This window comes from Urocampus carinirostris, chromosome 4 (genome assembly GCF_059441175.1).
Source record: "Urocampus carinirostris isolate Australia breed hairy pipefish chromosome 4, RoL_Ucar_1.0, whole genome shotgun sequence".
NCBI lineage: Eukaryota > Metazoa > Chordata > Actinopteri > Syngnathiformes > Syngnathidae > Urocampus > Urocampus carinirostris.
The window spans coordinates 9,901,860-9,918,488 of NC_142352.1; the positions used below are offsets into that span (position 1 = coordinate 9,901,860).

At 38.2% G+C, this 16,629-nt stretch overlaps 1 protein-coding gene across 2 annotated transcripts in view; it reads right to left on the bottom strand.

The window, feature by feature from the left end:
- Positions 1-14,021, bottom strand: part of bbs4 (Bardet-Biedl syndrome 4) — a 31,600-nt gene extending 17,579 nt beyond the window's left edge. Inside the window, exons 1-5 of one of the 2 annotated variants that reach the window (XM_088333609.1) lie at positions 13,992-14,015; positions 11,114-11,156; positions 3,058-3,137; positions 1,014-1,180; positions 492-555 (exon numbers count right to left, since the gene is read on the bottom strand). In XM_088333609.1, coding sequence (XP_088189735.1) covers positions 492-555; positions 1,014-1,082 — 133 coding nt within the window. In that variant the 5' untranslated portion in view covers positions 1,083-1,180; positions 3,058-3,137; positions 11,114-11,156; positions 13,992-14,015. Of the gene's footprint in view, positions 1-491; positions 556-1,013; positions 1,181-3,057; positions 3,138-11,113; positions 11,157-13,991 lie in introns of both variants that reach the window. The other variant, XM_088333608.1, reaches the window with a different exon arrangement.
- Positions 14,022-16,629: the final 2,608 nt, after the last annotated feature.

Below are 16,629 nucleotides of genomic sequence, written 5' to 3' on the forward strand. Positions count from 1 at the left end.
TTAACACTAGGAGGTGCCAAATAGGATACACCCTCCCTTTAAAGTGTTTTAATTTTCCCGTTGGAAAAGCACATGAACAATAACAAGACAAATACTTAAAAAGTTAAAAATTATCGAAAATATATGCCAGATTATATGCAAGGTTTTTCAGTGGAAACTCAGTCGTCATCTTCGAACAAAATTAGTTAAGATATTTATGAATTAGTATTTTTACTACTACCAGGTCTTGAGCCACAGCTGCCACAACTAATGATTTCAACAATTAAGGAGAACAACTTTATATTGTTAAATTGTATCTTGACATTACAATCATAAAACAAGAATGTATTTTATATTTTGAAAATGTCTTTTTAATGGTTGTGGGCCTGAAAGTCTTTTCATTAAAAGCAGTGCTTTGGGTCAAAAACAGGAATAGAAAAACTGAACTATAGAACAGTAAGTGGTCTTTTGTAAGCACATCTGAAAAACCTTGTCCAGATTTCCATGCTCACCTTGCACATATATGGCATATTCACACATCCCCTTTGTCTCCTGCAACTGCTCCTTAATGATGACCTGTATAGACAAGATGGAGGGGTGGACGTTAGGCCTTCAGCTTTGACTAGCACCGTGGTATGATTTAATGCTATAACACAGGGGTCGAGAACCTTTTTAACTCAAAGAGCCATAAAAGCAAAATATATTAATTTTATTTTGGGAAAGAGCCACACCATATATTATGAGACAAATTTACTAAATTGCTAAACCCGCGCCCCAGACAAAAGCTTAGTCTTCAGCACATTTATTTTTGATGATTTGATAAAAATTATGAAAAGAGAATAATGCCAGAGCCCGTGTCCCAAAATCAACAAACATACCACTTTAAACTTGTCTCTTTCTTGCAATTACTCAAGATCGGTTAAACTCATTTTGACCCTCTTTTTTTTCATACATATTGGTTTCAAAACCAGATGCAAGCAGTTATTTTGTAAAACGTCACAACATTCTGCAAACAGGGAGCCTGATGTGCTTACCTTTGGCGCAGACGGCGTAGGGCGAGAGATGGGAGAGAGTGCTTGCACTTTTTGCGTGGCTCCACCCATTCCTCCCACTCACCCAATCAAATAACTTTAAGGTTTCTTTCCGGTGTTTTGGCGTATTTACAGTTTGTTCTGTGGATTCATCATAAGGTATCTGAACACTGAACACAGATTATATAGTGAGCTTTTATATAAAGGATTCTTTAGCGTTGTACAGCCAAAATGAGTTTTTTTTTGGTGTGACACCTTGACTGTAAATTGTAGTGAAAAACGTGCCCTATATTTTCTGCGAAGTACTGCTTAGGAATTCAGCTTTGGTTTGGCTTTGCGTGTATCTGAACAGGAATAACAGCTCAAGTTTTGAACGAGATGGAGAAAATTTACATGCAATCAAATTTGTCTCTGAGCCACAGGTACTCATAGAAAGAGCCATAGGTTCCCGACCTCTGCTATAACATATACCATAAAATTTGGACAATAAGCCATGACCTTTTTCCCAACCTTCAACAATGAAGCTTATGCAACGATGCACACAATTAATGCATTTTTTCTAACGGCCAGCAGGGGCGCCCGAGCACTAAAGGTAAGAGTGAAACACGTGGAATACATGTGTCGAGGATGACGCAAGTTAAATGTCACTTTGTCCTATTTATCTGTCTGCATTATTGTGTGTTTTGGAGTCAGTATTTTACACGGATGGATTCTATGGATTGTCCTTGATGTAACAAAAACATTTTCGCAGACATTCAAAGAAGTTGAAGACGGCCCAGGGGAGTTACTGGTGAGTTATCCTGGCTATAGTCTTTGTTTCAGACTGATCGTGATGTTTCTCTGATGAGTATACATTTTTAAATGGTCATCATATCTTCAAGCTTTTCCAATGATATGTAAGCATGATGTATTTTAGCGACTGGTGACATCATACAGACACGTATTTGTTTAGCAAACGTTAAGAGGTTTAAGTACCTCATATTATTAACCTGTTTTTGTGTACCGGCTTTCTTTGTAAAAATCTCATGTTTTAATGTGGGCACATGCGGCTTTTAGTCCGGTGTGGCTTATGTATGTGCAAAAAATTTTTTTCCTTTAAAAATGTACTGGGTGCGGCTTATGATCAGGTGCGCCCTATATTCCGAATTTTACGGTAAATATGTTTTCAGAAGCATTGTCTCTGAGAGCAAAACGTAAACATATTTTTTTCTTGTTATATTTTAAGAAACTAAAATGAAAGGTTTAGCGCTGCTCATTAGTTAGTATCATGCCTCGGGGAATTATTTTAGTATGATAAAACACCATTAGATGGCAAGAGTGGATTTGATCAGATCTTTGTCCACACGTCAAGGAAGCCTGTATCCGGCAAATAAGTGTATGTAGGCTGCCTCATAAGAATAGTAGGCATACTAAAGCATGTGGCGAGAGTCACGAGATATGAACTAATATTAATAAGCAGTAAACTCTTCAACAGGGCTTTTAAAAAAGATGAAGTCTCTTCGTCATCGTCTGGCACATCCGAGGGAACACGGTCGCCCGTGGGTAATCGTGTGAAAGTTCTTGCAAAGGTCATGCATCAGTTCAGGGTTCTTGCAATAAAATGTTATTTTGCAAGCAAAGTGTCCTTGTATTTATGGAAAACATTAAGATGTTGGAGGTATATAAATATACATTAAAAAGCACCAACGTGAAAGTTCTGCTTGAAATACATCCTTTCACAAAAAGCTGTCTTTCTCAGAAATCTTCTTAGAAATGAGTATTTTCAAAAAAATAGCAATGTTCAACTATTGTTTCCTAAACAATGGTAGAGGGTAGAAACATATCTTTTTTGAATGATGAGGGTTTAAACTTTGTTTTGATGTATAGCTACAGGATATTTATTTTCTGTAAACCTTCAAAAATGAGTCAAAATGACAAAAATTAGCTGACACCAGCTCTCCCAATTTGAGTGTGTTAGGTTTGTACACCAGCTTAAGCGGCATTTTAACTTGATGGTTGATCATTTTGCTACTCCTGCACCAATTTAGCAAGCAAAAAGACAATTTACCTTGCAGGTTTCATAATCTTTGTGTATGTAGTGCTGGTGGATGAGCCAGTTTCTCCTCTCAACGATTGGAAGCTCGGGAGCTGAAAGTGCAGAGAAATAAAGGGAACTGTATTCTTCATTGCAATGAATTAGCCTTTTCCATTCACATCATGTCTTTGAGGAAGGCAAAGTGATTCATTTAAAAAATCCCTTATTTCTCAGTCATTACTCCATCTCTGAGCCAAAGTCTCGCAGCCTGTTGCCAGTGGCGGCTTGTAAGCATCTCTGTACCTCTTAGAAAAGAGAGGCTTCCCTAAATTGAGCCCATTTTCAACGCATATTGTCCTAATTTGTCTGATGAATAAATTATCTGAAAGCAGACGTTCTCGATGCATACCAAAGTGCAATCGACACGCAAGTCACAGTGATAATGCTGCAAGGCTTTCAATCTTTTTAACATTTCAGCAGGTAAGGCTAGGCTGCTTGTTGCCTGGGCAACAATGTCTCTCACGAGTCATGTGCTGGCAATTGAACATTGAAAGACGTTAGAAAGTAGGAGCTGGAAAATTAGGACTGAGACCACGATGATCCAATCTTTTTTACCAGGAATGATTAATCTTGAAAGTATTCATGTTTAAAATTGTGTCAATTATAAGTGGGAATCAACTCAAAGGATTTCTTTACGATATTATGCTTTGAAAATGTATAATTTAGTAGACACTCAAAATAAGGAGATAGGACTTAGAACTTGCAAGGAGAACAGGGGAGAATCCGAACCTCATATAAGAAATTCCAACCTGTTCTAAAAACCTTTCCCTGAGCCTTTTCCTTTTCTTTTAATTCACCTAGGTCACAAAAGCAGATCCGCCCTAAAGGGTATGGCCCTAAAGGGTATGGATATCAACGAACAGCAACATAATTGGCCTATAGTAACAATGACATAAACAGTGCATAATAGTCAAAACAACGAACAACAGTGAGGTATTACAGTAATCCCTTGCTTATTGAGGTTTCGCTACTTTGTAGATTTTCATCATGCATTTTGTTCTGCATTCTGATTGGCTAAACAGAAGACGTTTTTAGCTGCAACAAAGTTGGACCTCTAGACCCACTAAAGTTGCTCTGAGCCATATATGGTAATTGGCCGCTCCCTAGTGCTTTTTCAAAAATGTTTGATAATGGAAAAATATATGGTTTCTGTAGGACAGAAGCGGAATGTAAATGGAAAACTGCATTTACCTTCCGGTTAGGTCCATGCTATGGTGGCAAAGTATCAAGTAAAGTGGATAATTTCCTTAATCCATACAGTTGTGCAATAAAACAGCAAGGTTATTTTTTAAATTAAAATTTGACAGCAAAAAATGTTTTTTGTAAAAAAACAAAAATGTGTTAGGGTCAGGCATACCTCCTACCAGGGCCCCAACTGGTGTTTTGAAATGAACAATACTTGTAAACAATAGAGTTAATATTTTTTAAGCAAATCTCTCATCAAATAGCTTTTGGGGAAAAATGAGTAATGAGTAATAGCCTGCATTTTCAGTTGCAGACATTCTTGCCGTTACAATTTACCACTGGGAAAGGCTACCTTCATTTTTTGCATAGGCCATAGCACTTGTCCTCTTGCGAGCGACACATAGCTTCATAGGACAATGCCGTACAAACTGATGCCAGCTGCCGTTAATCACAAGGGAAGAAGAAATGCACTTGCAAAGTGAGGCCACCAGAGAGCAGTGTCGGCCTTATTTTGAAGCAGGCTTGTTGAGAATCATGGTGACAGTTTCAAGCGTTTACAAGCGCTTCACACAAAATTCAAGCCATTTTGAATCCTTAAAAACACAACATATATTTCAAGCCTTTTCAAGGATTTCAAGCATCCGTGCGTACCCACAGATAACTTCGGGTTGCGGCAGTGCGGCTGTGCCTTAAATAGCAGGCAAGATATGATTGATGGTTTGCTACGCCGAAGGCAACTTTAATTTCATCTTCACTCGACAACCAATCTTAAAATCGCCGCCCCAGAGATAAATAAAAACAGCTAGACTAAGCGTCTTAATTAATATTCTAAAAAGACAATATAAATCAAAATAAAGTGTTTACAATAGCAGGGACCCATATAACATATTACAGTTGGGAGAACTTTGAGTTCCCAGCGGCTTTAACAAAAAATGGGAAATGAATTGTTGAGCTTTAAATCTGTCAATGACATTTAGAAATATCTTGAATAAACTGCCTTTGTAAGAATAGTGTGAATTACACCAAAGCCCTCTTTAGCTTTTTTGCTGTCAGCTATTCAAGCAGTGAGCCTTTGATTTGAAGCCGGCCACTTCCAAGTTGCTCTCAGAAATCCTCTCCGAGGCTGAATGGGCTTCAAACGCACTCACTGGGTCAAGATGGGGAATGGTCCTATTTGGAGTGACCTAATCCGCTTTCTTCCTGCTGAGACAGCAATCGTATGTGCTCAGCTGCTGCCCCCGAGCTCCTTGCTGTTTGCTAACTGATATCTGAGGAGCGAACCATGGAACAGAAATCGCTTGTTTTTCGCGGGGGTTGCGTTCCAAAACAGTCCCGCTATAGTAAAAACCCGCAGAGTAGTAACATTTATATGTACAGTGGAACCTCGGTCTTCGAAAGCGTCTCAGTTCGAACAAATCGGAGTCTGACCAAAAATTTCGAGAAATTCTTGCAAATCGGAGTTCGAACGCCGGTAATGCGTGAGTGCGTAAGCTAGGGTGCGTTGCTGAGCGGCGTACGGGTGTTTTAGCCCCTTATATGCCTCCGAAGAAAGTCAGTGCAAGCAGCAAAGTTGCTACAGGTGAAAAAAGAAAAGTAGTGCGTACAACTATTGCATTTAAGAAAGAAATAATTGCAAAATATGAAGGTGTGCGAGTGTCTGATCTTGTCAGGGAATACAGCATGGCTAAATCTACGATCAGTACAATACTAAAGAATAAGGAGGCGGTGAAATCTAGTGATGTGGCTATGGGAGTGAGTGCTATAAGCAAGAACGGCGGTCCACCTGCGCCTTCTGCTGACCACCACAAAGGAAAGAAATCCTATCCATAATTCTTTTCTTTATCCTTTTTTTTGTACACGTTCATGTTAGCGTAATCTTTCGTACGGAAGATTACGATAACGCGAACGTACGATTAGCCTGGGTTAGCTTTATGTGGGTGTTGGAACGGAGCCCAACTTTCAAGGTGTTGGAACGGAGCCCCCTTTCCAATGAACTGCTCACCACTTGTTGTGGAGACCCGGGTGCTAAATGACTTGTAAACGACCTGTTTTTTTTATTTTTACACGTTCATGTTAGCGTAATCTTTCGTACGGAAGATTACGATAACGCGGACGTACTATTAGCCTGGGTTAGCTTTAAGTTTACGTTAAACATTCAGTAAACATTCAGGGTGTTGGAACGGGGCCCAACATTGAGGGTGTTGGAACTGAGCCCCCTTTCCAATGAACCGCTCACCACTTGTTGTGGAGACCCGAGTGCTAAATAACTTGTAAACGACCTGATTTTTTTATTTTTACACGTTCATGTTAGCGTAATCTTTCGTACGGAAGATTACGATAACGCGGACGTACGATTAGCCTGGGTTAGCTTTATGTTTACATTAAACATTCAAGGTGTTGGAACGGATTAAAACGATTTACGTTATTTTTAATGGGAAAAATGATTTCGGTGATCGAACAAATCGGTTTTCGAACAGGGTTCTGTAACGGATTATGGTCGAGAACCGAGGTTCCACTGTATATTAGAAATCAGCAATGATCCCTATAAGCTGCGCGCTTGCGCAATTGTGCACTGCCCGGACCTGCACACAAGAAAATCTAACTAGCGCATAAAAATCAGGGCTTGAAATTGCACAATTCATTCACTAGCAAATTCGTCCAGAATTACAGTACATGCCTGCGGTGTGTTTTAAACACAATGTCTGTATCAGTACGAGATTGAGTAAACAAAAGTAGGTGTGCATGTGAACAGGAGCTCAAGCGGCAGGAGAGAGAGGGAGGGGGACTAAAGGGGAGGGTTGGGGCAATGGAGGAAATCGTCACCACGGTTGAACTGCACCTTGTATATAACTTTCAGTAAGTCTATATCTTTTCACAAAGTGTTAAACAAGTTTCTTTTCCGCTTGACCTTGCTTATGTTGTGTAGTCCGACGTCACAGGGGTCCGACGGGTTACATTTACATAATATTTTCTTTTTCTTGGGTTGTAGGTTGTAGTCATATTATTTGTATAGCCCTTAATCACGAGGAGTCTCAAAGGGCTGCACAGACCACAGATAATTGCAAACCGCAGACTAGTATTACACCATCCCCTGATCTAAACCTACATGAGGGCAAGGAAAAACTCAAAAACCTCAACATGAGGAAAATGAAGAAACCTTGAGAAGGGACCACACATGAGGTAATCCCCCTTCCAGGATGGCCAGGCTGCAATGTATAGACCCTTTCATTTGTTTATCAACATTGTGACATATCCTTAGCCCGGAGGTAAAAGAGTACTTGCACTGGTTAGAAGATAGTGGAAAAGAACACTGTCGTAGCTGCTAGTAGTCGCCATATAGTGTGTTTGTGTTCCAAAATCGGAGTAAATCGTTAGTGATTGTCAATTAAAGTTTTACAGGATCCCAGGGGACACTCCTGATTGACGAAAAGAAGAGAGTTGTGCAATAAACTGAAAACATTGGAGAGAGGCGCTCTTCAAAAATGCTCGGGTTTACAAAGCAAATCAAGCCAAAACCTCAGCCCCAGAAGAAGGTTTCAAAAGAAGCTAAATTTATGACGCTATAAAACGTAAACGTACAATAAAAACATCGTGGAAAGAGGAGTTCACGTGGCTTGTAGCAGACGACGCAACGCAAACATTGCATGAATGAAGATAAGTAAATACAGGTACAGTGGAACCTTGGTTTTCGAATGCCTCTCAGTTCGAACAAATCGGTTCTCGACCAAAAATTTCGAGAAATTCTTGCTTCGCTTTTCGTTCAAAAAATCGGAGTTCGAACGCCGGTACACTAGGGTGCGATGCTGAGCGGCGTACGGGTGTAGATTGCCCCCACCCCTCGTGAAGAACTGTTATGACGTGCACGTGCACTTCTTTTCGCTTTCGCTTTAAATATCGGTGAACCGAGTGTTTTAGCCCCTAATTATGCCTCCGAAGAAGGTCGGTGCAGGCAGCAAAGTTGCTACAGGTGAAAAAATAAGGGTAGTGCGTACAACTATTGCATTTAAGAAAGAAATAATAGCAAAATATGAAGAAGGTGTGCGAGTTTCCGATCTTGCTATACATACAGCATGGCTTCTGCTGAGCACCACAAAGGTAAGAAATCCTATTCATAATTCTTTTCTTTATCCTTTAACCGCTCACCACTTTTTGTGGAGACCCGGGTGCTAAATGACGTGTAAACGACCTGATTTTTTTAGTTGTACACGTTCATGTTAGCGTAATCTTCCATACGAAAGATTACGCTAACGCGAACGTACGATTAGCCTGGGTTAGCTTCATGTTTACGTTCATGGTAAACATTCAGGGTGTTGGAACGGATTAAAACGATTTTACATTACTTTTAATGGGAAAAACGATTTTCGGTGATCGAACAAATCGGTTTTCGAACAGGGTTCTGGAACGGATTATGGTCGAGAACCGATGTTCCACTGTACATACTGATGGCAGATGGAAAACAACAATGTCATATCCATGCAATGAATGTTGTAAGTAGATTTAAAATAAACTTAATCTTAAAGTGTTGTTCTGTTATATATTCTGATCATCAATCCTTAATACTTTGCAACAATGGATTTTTTCGCGATTAGTCATCTTATTGTGTTTCAAGTTGTGAAAAATGGGGCAGGCAACTTTATGGTCCGGTAACTTTTTGTTATGATTTTCAGACACTGCTTTACCACAAAACCCTGCAATTCACCGAGCACCCTGTGTTGATTAGCATTTGTTTGCGCTCTTTTGACTTTCTTCAGAGTCTATTTTTTTTGGTGAATTTATTTTCAAAATAGCGAGCTGCTTAAACACGCGCCCGCCCCTGCTTTTTGACTGACAGCATACACCAGCCTATCCACGGTCACGCCCACCCCACACAGACACACCCCTCAACCTCAAGATAGCATTTGCTGTGTGTTATCTTCTGCGGAACATATCCCACACTGAAAATCCGCAAAAGGTAAACCGGAATACAGCGTGGGATTATTGCATACATATTTCACATGATTTCCTTCAAGCCTTGTTTGAATAACAATCATAAAAGTTGCCAGGAAAGAGGGCACAGCATGGCGCCTCCTAAAAATAGTTTTGTTGGAAAACTTCAACCCACACATGGTGGCGTTCGACTTGACTAATAGGGAGGAAGAGCAGGCGAGACACATGCTGAGATCAAAAGACACCCTGGGAAAGAAAATGTTGGAAAAGTGAAAAAAGTTTCACCCTGGAAAAATGTTAGCATATGCCATTTTTTGTATTTAAGTCTTCATTTATAATTAAGTAATCTTCGGCTCAAATATAATTACATAGCCATAATTTAAATTGTACGTCATTGGTTACGCCTTATACGCAGCTAGTTGAGCTATAAAATAAAGCAGGGGTGGGCAAACTGACAATATAAATAATAGTACGTAAAGTACTACTAATAAAAAAATGATTTATTTCAGTGCCAACTTTGTCCCCAATGTCACTTTGTGTACGTAACGCAAAATAGAACAGAAATACTACAAAATTATGACAAAACTAAATATCAAATTTAGTGCGTAAAAACATGGACCTAACAAATTATTTTAATTCCATTCAGAAAAATACTATAGAAATACCACAACAATAATATTACAGTAATACTGTAATACAAAAATACTACGAAAGAAATGCTATAAAAATACTATCAAGGAAATACAAAAAAATACCACAGAAATACTACAAATATACTAGAATGGGAATACTTCAAAACTACTTCAAAAAAATAAAGTACTACAAAAATACCACTACATTGCTACAATACAAAAACACTACTACAGAAAAATCCCAACAGAAATACAACAACAACATTATTACAGTAATATTACAAAAAATACTAAGAAACACTGCAAAAATATCACTAAGGAAATATTACAAAAATACTAGAGAAATACTACAAAATAATAGAAAGGAAATACTTCAAAAACATTTTTAAAGAAATACTACAAAAGTACTACTACTGTAATACTACAAAAATATTACAGCTGTACTACAAACATTTTACTATGGAAATACTACAAAAATATCACTAAGGAAATACTACAAAAATACAAGAGAAATACTACAAAATACTAGAATGGAAATATTTCAAAAACATTTTTAAAAAGAAATACTACAAAAGTACTACTACGGTAATACTAAAAAAATACTACATCTGTACCGCAAACATTCTACTATGGAAATACTACAAAAAATACGACACGATTACTAAAAACAAATCAGACTATAATAATACAACTAAAGTAAGACTACAAAACTAAATATTGATTTCAGTGCTTAAAACATGGACTTATTATATTATTTTGCAATCATTGTGAGTTTCAGAACTAATTTGATGAAACTAATCTGTTTCAAATCAAATATGAACAAATACCGTATCACATGTACATTCCTGCATGTATATTTATTCATAAATTTAAGAAAATGTATAAATTCTCTAAAATCGGCCTGTTGGCTAAATTTTTTAAACGAATGCACCCTCTAAATAGCTGCACACCCCTGCAATAAAGTATTTCAACCCTCCTGACTTAATAAACTAACTGATATTTTCACTCCATCTGCGTTTTGGAGATCAGTACGACTTTTTTTTTAATTAATTGCGGATTAGAAACTTTCCCGTGGTCTCTAAGGACATCGAAAAGTGTGGTCTTGCTAAGATTAATGAGTATTTTTTTACACAAAGGGAAAAAAAATAAAAGCTTTAGTGGAAAAGTATGTAAAGGGTGACCCCTGCTGGAGAGTTTCAAATCGCACAAAAAAAAGAATAATGTAAACAGAAATGTGAATTTAAAATCATTAATTTTGACGTGTGCATCATGTGGAGTGAATTTACCTTTAGGTGCTCGACGTTTTTTCACTTCTGGCACCACTACGGGCTGAAAAAGAGAAATGATTCAGAATTAAATACAATACTGTATTCAAGTCAAGTCATGTTTATTTGTGACGCCCTTAATCAAAAAGAGTCTCAAAGGGCTGCACAGACCACAGATAATTGCAAACCACAGACTACTGTTACACCACCCCCTGATCTAAAACCTACATGAGGGCAAGGAAAAACTCAAAAACCTCAACTTGAGGAAAATGAAGAAACCTTGACACGGGACTGCACAGGAGGTTATTCCCCCTTCCAGGAGGACGAGGTTGTTGCAATAGCAAATAATACACAGATATTGTCAAAATAAAATATAAGTCATTGATAAGCCATAGAATAGTAGTGTGTTTTAAGCTTAGATTTAAACATTTCCACTGAGGTTGCGAATCGAATCTCAGCATTCCACAGCACCGGGGCCCGAATGGAGAATGCTCTCGAACCTGCGGATCTCTTCTTGGCTCTTGGGATGACTAGTAGACTCAACATTGTTCTTTCAAACGCCCTTTTTTTTTTTGTTTCATTCACAATATTAAGATCAAGAGGAGTATAAATATATTTCTTGAAAAGAGTAACGATAATATTTTACTGATCTTCTAGAAAGACAACCATGATTTATTGATCCAAACGTATTTTACATTTTTTTTTTTTTAAGTATTATTATTTTAATTGAAAGACGTGTCCATAAGTAATCACAAAAACATTTACATTGTGAAAAGTTGCTGTTGGGAGATATCCTTTCAATATTAGAACAATGCCAATAATGTTCCAGAAATTAGCATAGAGGGTTTTAACAATATATATGATTCAATAAAAGGTGTATTAGAATAGAATAGAATATACCTTTATTGTCATTGTTACAAAATGGGTTAACATATTGTGACAACGAAATTATTACCACTTACAGTGAAGAAAATAAGTATTTGAAAACCCTGCTATTTTGCTATTTCTCCCACCTAGAAATCATGGAGGCATCTGAAATTTTCATCAAAGGTGCATATCCACAGTGAGAGAGATAAACTAAAAAGAAAAATACAGAAATCACAATGCATCCTTTTTAACAATTTATTCGTGTGATACAGCTGCAAATAAGTATTTGAACACTTGAGAAAATGAATGTTAATATTTGGTACAGTAGCCTTTTTTGCTATTATAGTTGTCAATTGTTCCCTGTAGTCCAAATAAAGTCACTTTTAAGTCCAGGCAAAAAAAAATAAATAGAAACCTGAATGTATACAAATATTTAAAACCGAAAAAAAGTTAAAGGAACCTATCCATCTAGTTTGGATGTGTACTAAAGTAAACATATACAGTATCGTCACTTGCTAAATTATGGGTTGAAACTATAAAACGGTTATATACTGCCTGAAAGAGGACCGTTTTACAGTACAGCCTTATTTTGAAAAACATTGAAACAATGTAACCCACCAAGAGGTACTGGAGCAACTGACGCTCTCAAGAAGATTAAATGAAAAAAAAATAGAGGCAAAAACATTTTACCTATGAAAGGTTATCAAATCAAATTTATTTGTAAAGTAATTTTCAGGCAAAAAATGCCACTCAAAGTGCTGTACAAAAACATAGCACACAATAAGACTGTAAAATCCCAACTGAGTGGGCAATCTCTTTTTTTTATGTTTTCGCTCCGTCCAAATGAATTGGGAGATCTAAGCTTAGAACACACTTCTATTCTATAGCAGACCTATATTTTATGTTGACAATATCTGTGTATTGTTATTGCAACATCCATTGCAGCCTGGTCATCCTGGAAGGGGGATTACCTCATGTGCGGTCCCTTCTCGAGGTTTTTTCATTTTCCACATGTTAAGGTTTTTGAGTTTTTCCTCGCCCTCATGTAGGTTTTAGATCAGGGGATGGTGTAATAATAGTCTGTAGTTTGCAATAGTCTGTGCAGCTCTTTGAGACTCTTTGTCATTAAGGGCATCACAAATAAACATGACTTGACTTGTCTAAATCCTGATAGTTTGACCCGACTAGCTTAGGCACACAGTAAGCACGCTGCTCAAAGGGGCGTGTCCTATCTAGTGTTCTGTACATATATGAATGTGGGCGCAAACCAACATGGCGAATGTAAACAAGGTTACAAGGAAGCTAAAGCCAATACTCCATAGTTTCAGGATGAGAGTCGAGTTTATAATTGTGATAAATATAATAAAATACCGCTTGCAAGATTAGATTTGCATACTTTTGGCATCTTACGTGATAATTATTATTTTACCTGCAGGTATTGCCAAAAAGGAGAAAGAACAGTTTTGCTACAACCAACGCACACCAGGCTTTATCATTGTCCCCGAAAGTGTTCAACATAATTATACTTTCAAATTAAAAGAAATCCATGCTAAGTAATCCTTGTTTTACAAGAAATTAACATGTCATTGGAGTACGTCTTTTTTTCTGTAATTGTAACGGGATACAATTACATTTTTTGTATCCTAACCACGTAACGCCGTTACATATAGTCCGCTAGTGACAGTTTATAACTTACTTTATAGTCGTCTTTTGATATTAATAGAAACACGAGATTTTGGGGGGTCAATAAAACGGCATCGAACACCTTAAAGCGACTCTCAGTGTCAAAAAAATATTTGAACTCACACAGAGCTGTTATTTTTCATTAACAGTGGACCAGAGATTAAAACCAAGTGCTAGCAGTACCTTAATTAACTTAGCCCCAACTCGGAGGAGTTAGTGTCACATTAAAATCCGTTCGAGTTTATCACCCCGGAATAATCGTCCGTGTGTCCTAACAAACAGCACATTTCCAAGTTCTGCGGATTCTATTGACTCATACGACAACATGCTATGCGACTTGGGGACGTACCGTTGCAGTTTGCTCCTCTTCCGCCATCTTGGAGACTTAAAGCCAGCAGCTGTTGCCATGGATACCAGTGCCAAAGCGTTGAAGTGGCGCCCCCTGAAGGTTTTCAGGAATTATTAGTTTACATTCTTATTGTTATTATTTTATTGTAGTGGCGCACGATATATCAAATTAAATTTATTTGTAAATCACTTCGTAGTCAATAAATTACCACTCAAAGTCCTATATATAACATTTAGTGTACGATACGATCATAAGATCCCCTCCTTTATTCCGACCAAAAAAACAAAAGCGCAACACAATACACGGACACACACGCACACAATATTTAAAATAAAATAAAAACTAAAAAAATAATAGTACACATAAAATATGATTTAAGGCAATGCACAGACTAACCATGTGAGGAACATGACCCGAGGGAGGCACATTGATAAATATCGCGGCATATGGCCTCAAGATTTTCAGCCATTGAACGACACCCTACCAGTGGAATAAACGCAGATCAGACAGATAGGATGGCCCAAGACAATAAAGACGTTTAAAAGTCAGCAAAAGCAACCTAAAATTGATCCTGAAGTTTTGGGGAATTTTGTCAGCGAATTTGTTTTTTGAGCTGAATCTTTAATAATAAGCATTCCCATCGTTCAAGTGATATATATGATATACTTGATAATATCCCCCTTGTTTCAAAATAAACATCTCATTATCTCATCTCATTAGCTGCACCGCTTATCCTCAGTAGGGTCGCGGGTGTGCTGGAGCCCATCCCAGCAATCATCGGGCAGTGGGACGGGACACCCTGAACTGGTTGCCAGCCAATCACAGGGCACACAGGGACAGACAACTTGCTCGCTCATTCATTCACACCTAGGGACAATTTGGACAGGCCAATCCACCTGAAATGCATGTCTTTGGAATGTGGGAGAAAACCGGAGTGCCCGGAGGAAACCCACGCAAGCACGGGGAGAACATACAAACTCCGCACAGGAAGTCCGGTAGCTGGATTTGAACCCATACAGGAGGTTCCCAAGACCTTAGAACTGTGCCTGCACACACGCTAACCACTGCGCCGCCATGCTGCCCACCAAAAAAAACATGTCATAATATTTTTTCTTGTTACTTTATTTTACTTATGTCAAGTCAAAAATTTGTCAGCCTGGAGAGGGATGGGCACCAATTGGCTGTACTTGCCTAAGACACACCACAGTCTGCAGCGCCCCATCTCCACCAATGTACATAGTGTTGATGGTCCACCGCTGTCCCACCTTAAGACACTGGATGGAATTTCCTCGAAGCCATTCACAAGTCGTCTTCCGTGGCCTCGCCAAACTCCTTCAAATTTGAAATTCAACAAAAAATCTTGACTCAAGACCTGGATTTCACACCTGTCAATGTAAGCCAATTGCCCCCCTTATTGTTTATAGCATTCCTTCATAAAGCAATTGTAAACCGCACCAACACAATGTGGCACCTATTTACTCAGAAGCAAGGCAGACTGTGTAAAATAAAAGCTACGGCAATTTGAGAAGACCAATATATTTTATTCAAAAGACGACCCACACTCAAATTCTTTCAGCATCTTAATCCGCAGTAAATTCGGTGTTGCTAATTTTATGTAGTAGGGTTTAAAAAAAATCCCATACAAATATTGTTATTCAGCGTACAGGGTCACTAAACTATGGCCCGTGGGCCGTAATAGGCTCGCCAATAGATTCAGTCAGGCCCGCGAGGCAATAATAATAATAATAATAATAATTTCCTTGTATTGTCATTCTGTGTAACAATGTACACAGAACGAAATGTCGATTGCACCTGACCCGTTGTAGCGAGCCGATGCAGCCGCAGCCAATGCCGAATACCGTAAAAAAAGGAGCCTATTCCAGTGAAAAAAAAAAAATAACCCGACGTTTTAGTAAACGGGGAAAAAAAGGATTCTTTTATGTTATCCAATTTCCTCTTGTATCCCCTAAGTATCGAATCGAAAATTAATGGCATTAAAAAAAAAAAAGTTAAATGCTTAGGCTATTTTGTCTTCTCCAGTCTGACCCCTGTGCAAGTTATTTCAAACCAATGCGGCCCGCAACTCCAAAAGTTTGGAAACCCCTGGCGTACACAATTTGAAATGATCAAAAAACGTGTAAAATACAGGGAATATGTACAAGTTGACAAGTATGGTAGTCTAGTCTACGCTTGCTCAACGATCGCATACCATTTCTGTTTTTAATGATTTTAACATTCTGGAGATGGATTGTGTTTCGCAAGTAAAATTACAGTGCGTGAAAAAAAATCTATCGCTTTTTAAAATTGAAAGACTGGCATGTAAGAAGCAAGTGACAGATTCCTCAAGCGAAGTTAAAGTGCTGTCCAGAACGTGAAATTTTAATCTTCAGTGCAGCCTGTCAAGCTACTTGTGTGGCACCTGCAAGTACGGTACTTGTTTTTTAGACGTACTCAAACTCTTTTTAATCTTTGGGGGGATTTGGCTTGCTGTGTGGACTGTATTTTAAACTGTCCTCTTCTTACTTTCACTATTTTCAGAAAGCTGCAGGTACGAGCATGAAATCTATACACCTCTTTTCCTTAAGTGATGATTCCCGAACAACTCTGATTAAAAGACAAAAGCAAATAGGGGATGGGA